Genomic DNA, 7,500 nt, shown 5'->3' on the forward strand with positions numbered 1-7,500 from the left:
GTGGGGGCCTGTCGAGCTTCTTTCCTGTTAGTTCAGGCATGAGGCAAGGCTGTGTTCTTGCACCAACACTTTTCAACACTTGCATGGATTGGATACTGGGTAGAGCTACTGTCCAAAGTCACTGTGGAGCAACTCTGGGCAATATCAAGGTTACAGACCTTGACTTTGCTGATGATGTTGCCATTCTATCTGAATCTCTGGAAACCCTAGTGGTGGCTCTTGATGCATTTAGCAATGAAGTGAAGCCCCTGGGGCTAGAGGTTTCCTGGACCAAGTCCAAGATCCAGGATTTTGGGGGCATACTAAGAGACCCTGTGCAGTTGGTATGAGCTTGCGGTGAAAACATTGAAGTCACAGAGAGCTTTATATGCCTCGGTAGTGCAGTTCACGACTCTGGGCTGTCAGACCAGGAAGTCAGTAGATGGATTGGTCTGGCAGCAGGGGTCATGAAATCTCTCAACACGAGTATTTGGAGATGCCGGTACCTGTGCAGAAGGACCAAGCTATATGTTTTCAAGGCCCTGATATTGCCAGTTTTACTATATGGTAGTGAAACTTGGACACTATCTTGTGCTCTAGAATCTCGTCTTGATGCCTTTTGTAACAGATCCTTGCGCCGGATCATGGGGGTACAGTTGGCGGGACCATGTGTCCAACCAACAGCTGCACTGTGAGACCGGTACGGGACCTGTTACTGGCACAATCCGTGATCGCCAACTCAGGCTATACGGCCACTTGGCTCAATTCCCGCAGGATGACCCTGCCCATTAGGTTGTCTCTGTCCGTGAGAACTCTGGGTGGAGGAGGTCTGTGGGACGACCGAGACGGTCGTGGCTCAGGCAGATCGATCAAACCTGTCGTGAGGAACTAGATATGGGCCGGGCCCCTGCCTGGCGGCTCACCATGAGGGATCCTCGTAGGTGGAAGCAAAAGGTGGATGCAGCTATGCGCCTAAGCCAGTGTTGGCTCCCAAATGATGATGATGGTGGTGATGATGATGATGATGATGATGATGATGATGATGATGATGATGATGATGATGATGATGATGATGATGATGATGATGATGATATATATATATAATTTTATATATTATATATATATATATAATTTTATGTAATATATATATACATATATATATATATACATGAATAAGATAACGATTCCATGTGGACCCTGACCATAACACCCAGTGGTTTGCTCAGCAAATAATTTATATTTATATTTATATTCTTAAAATAATACTAAAAAGAGTAATACCTACACCTTTATTAAAGAAAGGCTAACACAAAACATAAGATGTTGTGAAACATGGCATGATTATCACCTAATTATCACCCACAACACAAGTTTACAGGAGTCAGCACAAGTTTACACACACACACACACACACACACACACACACACACACACACACACACACACACACACACACACACACACACACACACACACACTCTTTACCACTTCACATAATGACGAGTACGTCGGTCGCCACTGTTAATATCAAGCTGTAGCTTTTGAATTTTGGTTCTTATTATTTCTTTATATGTTTGAAGCAATATTAGTATAAACTTTCAGAACCCTAACAACAAATAAGTGAAAAGCAAATAAAGAAGCATCCACAAAATGTTTATATCGAAAGAGTAATAATGTAGTGACAAATAACCCATGTGCCTACATGTAAACATGTATTTATATATAAATATATAATATGATTATGAACAAACACACACACACACATACACAAATTCTACCCCTGAAGTTCACTTCTTATTACCTGAAAGATGAGCTGTCCCTCAGGAGGGCCTATCTACCTGCCTTCCTACCTACCTACCTACATACCTATATACAGACAGACAGACAGACAGAAACACACACACACACACACACACACACACACACACACACACACACACACACATACACACACACACACACACACACACATGCACGCACGCACGCACGCACGCACGCACGCACGCACGCACGCACGCACGCACGCACGCACGCACGCACACGCACACGCACACGCACACGCACGCACACACACTCTCACTGCACTCTTTAAAACTGCTCCAATCAACAAAAAATAAAAAGATTTAAGCTAGAAAGATAAAAGATCTAACACAAAAGATAAGGAAAATGCAAGATTAGTGAAGAAACATATAAGAAAGTATCACATTTAACAAAAAAGGTTATTATTTACTTTTCCCATCTGGAAACTGTGGTTGTTCTTTAACCTCCCAATGGTGTTTCACAATTACTAAATTCAATTAATTCTAACGTTCAAATAAATTCTGATCTTAAGAAAAATTTGACAGTAACATTTATCTTCATATACTTTGTACACTGTCTAATTTCAGTTAAATTGAGTGAAAAGTTACAAGAGAAATTGGATGCATCGGAGAAAATGGGTAGATCATCAATTTGGCCAGCAGTCATTATCTAATTTATACTAAGCAACACATCCTTCATAATCTAACAGTTAGCATCACTAACTGACATAAGGGGGAAATTTAAGTTTGCAAATAAGTTTCAGTTCACATAAGCAGTCAGTCAGTCAGTCAGTCTTAATGAAGAAAGAAAGCTGAATTATATATATTTCTTCATTAAGAATTCATACAATTAAAATACAAATGTTTCATTCAAAATGATTTTTAAGCCCTAAAATAAAAATAAAATAGAATAGAATAAGATTCTGAACATGCAATTCCTTCAATAAAATCTAAGCAATGTAATAAGCAAATCAAAGTTTAAGCAAAATAAGGGTATTCCAATAAAGACTGTACTTTAACTCTTACTAGCCATGACAAAATCAATATGTACAATCCTGACATGATTTGAATAACACTAAACATGAAGCTCAGAACAGGTTTTTCTTTAACAAGTAAAAAATTTCCATACAGCCACTTGGAGTTATCATTGCACTGGACTGAAACACAAGCCAATACAAAACAAGGAGTATGAATACCATGATATATGACTGATATGAAAAGTAATAAAGAAAACAAAAATCATACCATACAATTTTGTATACAAAAGAATATTCTTACCCAGACGGCAATAAATCACATTTTCTGGTTCCAAATTTCCCAAATAATGCAGTCAGCAAGCCTTAGTATATCTATATTTTATTAGAAAAAAAAAAAAAAAAAAATGCAATTGCACAAAAAAACTTGATCCATAAATTTCTGTCTTAAATGCATTTTACTTACTGATTCTAACAAAAGTCCATTGGTTCAGAACCATATTACTTACTGATTCTAACAAAAGTCCATTGGTTCAGAACCAGAAAATGTATAAGAGCTAAAATATCCTGCTCTAGATATAAGCAACACCAATACTTACCAGGTCATGCTGTTGTTGCTGCTCCTGCGGAAGAGGCCTGTACTGGCCTACTAAAGACACATCTTGGTTCATCTCAGTACAATAATCCTGTGCTGACCCTTGCCCAGACTCATTAAGTACTGACCACTGGAGAAAGAATAAGATATGAGCATTTTAATAATATTACTAACAGCATACAATAATATGCTGAACAGTCACAAGCAACAATATCTGTCACATACAGACAGCAGCAGACATATGCCTCTCTGGGGTGGAGCTACTGTGATAAACAAACCCTGAAGTAGGGGAAGGGATGAGGGAAGTGAAAGAGTTTTGAAACACATGCATGTGCATGCGCACTTGCATGCGCACACACGTACACACAAACATACAATATATACTAACACATGCTTCTTTATTTGCCCCAGTGGCATGTAGCTCTGGTGTGGTGATCTTTTAGTGTATTGTAGGCCATGTGCAAGCATAAGTGTGTGAGCATGCATGTATAAGCATGCAAGTAGAACAACAATGAGAAGTACAGGAAAACACACAAATATGCCAAAGGCCTTTTTGCATTTACTGCTTCATTAGGGCATGCCCTGATGAAACAGTAAATATGTGTTTTCCTGTACTTCCCTTTGTTGTTCTACTTGCAATTTGTTTGACATGAATTCCACATGTATGAGCATGTATGCCTACGATTTCCTCACAGTCCAGAATGTTGTGACTGTACATGTGTGTATAGATAAACATCACCTATTTTCTTTTCAGCATAATAAGAAATATGGTAAAATCTGTAATGTTTCTTTAGATTTTTTTATTCAATTTTTCTTATTTATGAGTTTTGTTGCTAAATTATTAATATTTATACAAACAACTTTTGTAAAACAGTATAATTTATGAATGCAAAGACTCATCAAAATTCCTGCAATAATATGTATCTTATTGAGTGACAACATACACAACATAATAACAGCATTCCACATAGTAAAGTAATGCAGCCCACTACATTAGCTCTCATTAATCAATGATAAATATTATTTGTTTTAATATTCTCAAAATTTTTAATAGTGGTCATAAACACAATGTTAGGTACACTGAAATATCTAATGCTTGTTTCATCTATATACCAGATGAATTGGTATAATGCTAACATTATAAATCTTCTAATCAGTATGAGAAAAAGCTTATAATCCTTTTTCATCAAAAACATACCCAATTCTAATAATGTTAATAAGGTATGGAGGATCTTGTATTGTTATTAAAAAGTAAAACTTACCCAGAATTCTTGCCCTCTTTCTGGGACCTCATTCAACTCTCATTCCTATACTTTTTACTACAAAATTTACTACTTCAGTCCACTATATCACATGAGGAACTATGGATGAGAGTAAAAATTCATATTCCTACTGTATCACAATGTTTGAATATTTGTTCGTTAGTAACAATAGCATATTAGAGATAATGGAAATAAGCTCTCAAATTATAGGTTTCCATCTTTTGTGATAATCAGAACCAAAGAATGATTTGCACGGTACAGTATATATCAATATAAAGCCACATTTAGAAGAATTTGTCCTTAAAATAAAAACACATTTTTCCACTTATCAGTTTCCAATCCTTTTCAAGTCTAATTATGCAATATTCACATGAAGTTACCTCATTAATTTCCTGTGAATATAAGGTTTTCTGGAATTATTTTTCTTCTTTCTTTTGTGCCTTTAACATTCTTTAAACTTTAATGCCTGAACTTCCTTGAAAATGTGATTCTGTCTTCAGGGTCAAAAAAATAAGGTTGATTCATACCTTTTCTACATTTGTCAACTTCAGCCTGAAGGTGTACAAGCTCTTGGTCACACCAAGGATGAGAGTTCTGCATCCCTGAAGGCAGTCATTGATCTGACAGACTCAGCAGATTTTTACAGAAAATGTTATGAGTTGCATACCAAGAATTGGTATAACTTGCCCACCATTTTTCATCACCAGCAGTCTTGGTATTCAAACTAGATGCATACCATAAGCTTACATCATTTTGTGCCACACAACTTAAAGGTGAAGGCTTGAACTGATGTGGATGTAGTAAAACACTGTTTTGGCATCTACCACTTAGAGTGGTCTACACCTCTTTAGGGAGTGCCCACATGTATGGCTGGGTGTTTTGGGTTGAAGTGGAGATCAACAGAAGACCTGGGAAGGCTCCCCATCCAGCAAAGGACTAGGTAGTCCTATGTTTGCTGCTGCTGCTGGTTGTCTTCGTCTGGAGGATCAGAGAATGCTGTTCTCGGTTCCAGATTCTGTTCTCGGTTCCAGATTCTGCGGCTTAAGTACACATGCACTGTGTAAGCGCACAGGAAACGAGGGGAGCCCGCTGTCCAATGAGCGAGGACTTGGCTGCAGACCTGGTGTGACCCATCCTGGGGAAGAATACTAAACTTTAGGTTGTGGGGTCGTGCTGCTACAGGTACTCCCCCTCCAGAGAGCAAGAGACATGCCATGACATTTCACTCCATGGGTTACTGGTGCCAATGCTCAGCATGGTGAGGTGGTTGGGTCTCCGCCACATGGATTATCAAAGCACCAGGACAACCATTCTTGCATTTCAGTGGTTGGACAAGAAGCCTCATACCAGTTTGTGTGAATAAGGTAGTCGTTTTGTCCTGAAGCGATCTTGAAAGGACCAACCCCATGACAGTGGTTGACTATACTGTCAGGAAGGGAGTAGACATTAGTGACAAGGTGGCTACATCTTACTAGGCCAGTCACAAGTCAATCAAGTGGTACAAGAAGTTGCTGTTGTACCTCCTTGGAGTGACAGTCAGATAGTATATAGGTACTAGGTGGTGGCCAGAGGGCTGTGTTGGACTTCCATGTTAATTTATTTGTACTTGACCCATGTAACCTTTTTACTTAATAAATAAAATAAAAAATCATAGACCTATATATATAAATTGCCATATACACTGTACAAAGGAAGACAGTGGTAAGCAGAATTACCCTGCAGGGTGGCTGGCAACCGATAGCATATTACAGAATGCAGGCCTAACAGTCTATGAACTATGCAACATTATTGTTATATAAACTAGAAAACTTACCCCCTGCAATCCTGAAGGTCCTGCTTCAGAATCATAGGCATGTCCATCTGAGTGGTCAAAAGATGCTGCTAAATCCAGATTCATATTATCCTCCATGCCTCCTCCACTATCAGGCCCTAAATCTGGACCTAAACTATTGTAGTCAAGGGCTGGGTCTGGGATATCACTCTCATTACTACTATCCAAAATTTCTTCCTTAATCAAAGTCTCATCAACCATGATCTGAAAATATCATGAAAAAACATGCATCTCAAAATCATATTCATACCTTTAACTGAAACAAGATTTTAGTTTCATGAATAGTCATATGCATCTATAAACATACCTTCATTCAGAAATTCTTACATAAATATAAATCAATTATGCTATAAATATAAGATTAAATTCATCAATAAGACTGAATACTGGTAAAATCATAAGGAATGTGTTCAAGATACTGTACTTTTTGACAAAAGATAATTAAATGTACATCATAAAATAAGGTTACTCACCTCGGAATCTGAATTAGGAGAATCCTTAATAATGTGGTGTTGCTCCACCCCCTGGTTATCATGCAGGCTTATCTCTTGGTTATGATATGCATCCTCAACCTGTTCTTGTCTTGGGCACGCTTGATATTTTTGTCCTTCACTTGCCATGGTTTTATCTTTGTCTCCAGCTTGTTCTGACTTATTTGGTAGTCTTGGTGACAGTGAAGCATCTTGTGTCTGGTCTTTTTCTTGATGGAAAGGTGATTTTGGGGAGGATTGAAATATATTTTGCACCTCCCCTTGATCTCGTTTGTGGCGTTTGGGATTTGGGCTTATTCTACCATCTGCTGAATTCCTTGCATTCTGAGCTTTTCTGCTTGAGGAGGGAGGTTCATCAGGTACTGCTAAGCCTTTTATTTGCAATAGTTCTGCTGCTTTTATAAGCTGTGACAAATCATTCTGTGCCACACTCACAACTCCATCATACATATAACTGAGGAGAGCTTCTATTTCTTTACAATGAATATCTTTAAGCACAATAATTGGGTGTTTGCAAGGTGTTCGTTCAAACATTTTCATGAAATAGTCACTACATGTTGAAAGAACAA

The 7,500-nt window shown here is 38.1% G+C and overlaps 1 protein-coding gene across 11 annotated transcripts in view; it reads right to left on the reverse strand.

Moving 5' to 3' along the window:
• Positions 1 to 7,500, reverse strand: part of LOC125041350 (protein jim lovell-like) — a 57,447-nt gene that overhangs the window by 40,100 nt on the left and 9,847 nt on the right. For 9 of the 11 annotated variants that reach the window (XM_047636232.1, XM_047636230.1, XM_047636231.1 and 6 more), the window contains exons 3-5: positions 6,914 to 7,500; positions 6,423 to 6,644; positions 3,352 to 3,477 (exon numbers count right to left, since the gene is read on the reverse strand). The exon at positions 6,914 to 7,500 is cut by the window's right edge and continues 58 nt beyond it. In XM_047636232.1, coding sequence (XP_047492188.1) covers positions 3,352 to 3,477; positions 6,423 to 6,644; positions 6,914 to 7,500 — 935 coding nt within the window. Of the gene's footprint in view, positions 1 to 2,062; positions 2,936 to 3,351; positions 3,478 to 4,272; positions 5,745 to 6,422; positions 6,645 to 6,913 lie in introns of those variants that run through there. The other 2 variants (XM_047636233.1, XM_047636234.1) reach the window with 2 other exon arrangements.

Source organism: Penaeus chinensis, chromosome 30 (genome assembly GCF_019202785.1).
Source record: "Penaeus chinensis breed Huanghai No. 1 chromosome 30, ASM1920278v2, whole genome shotgun sequence".
NCBI lineage: Eukaryota > Metazoa > Arthropoda > Malacostraca > Decapoda > Penaeidae > Penaeus > Penaeus chinensis.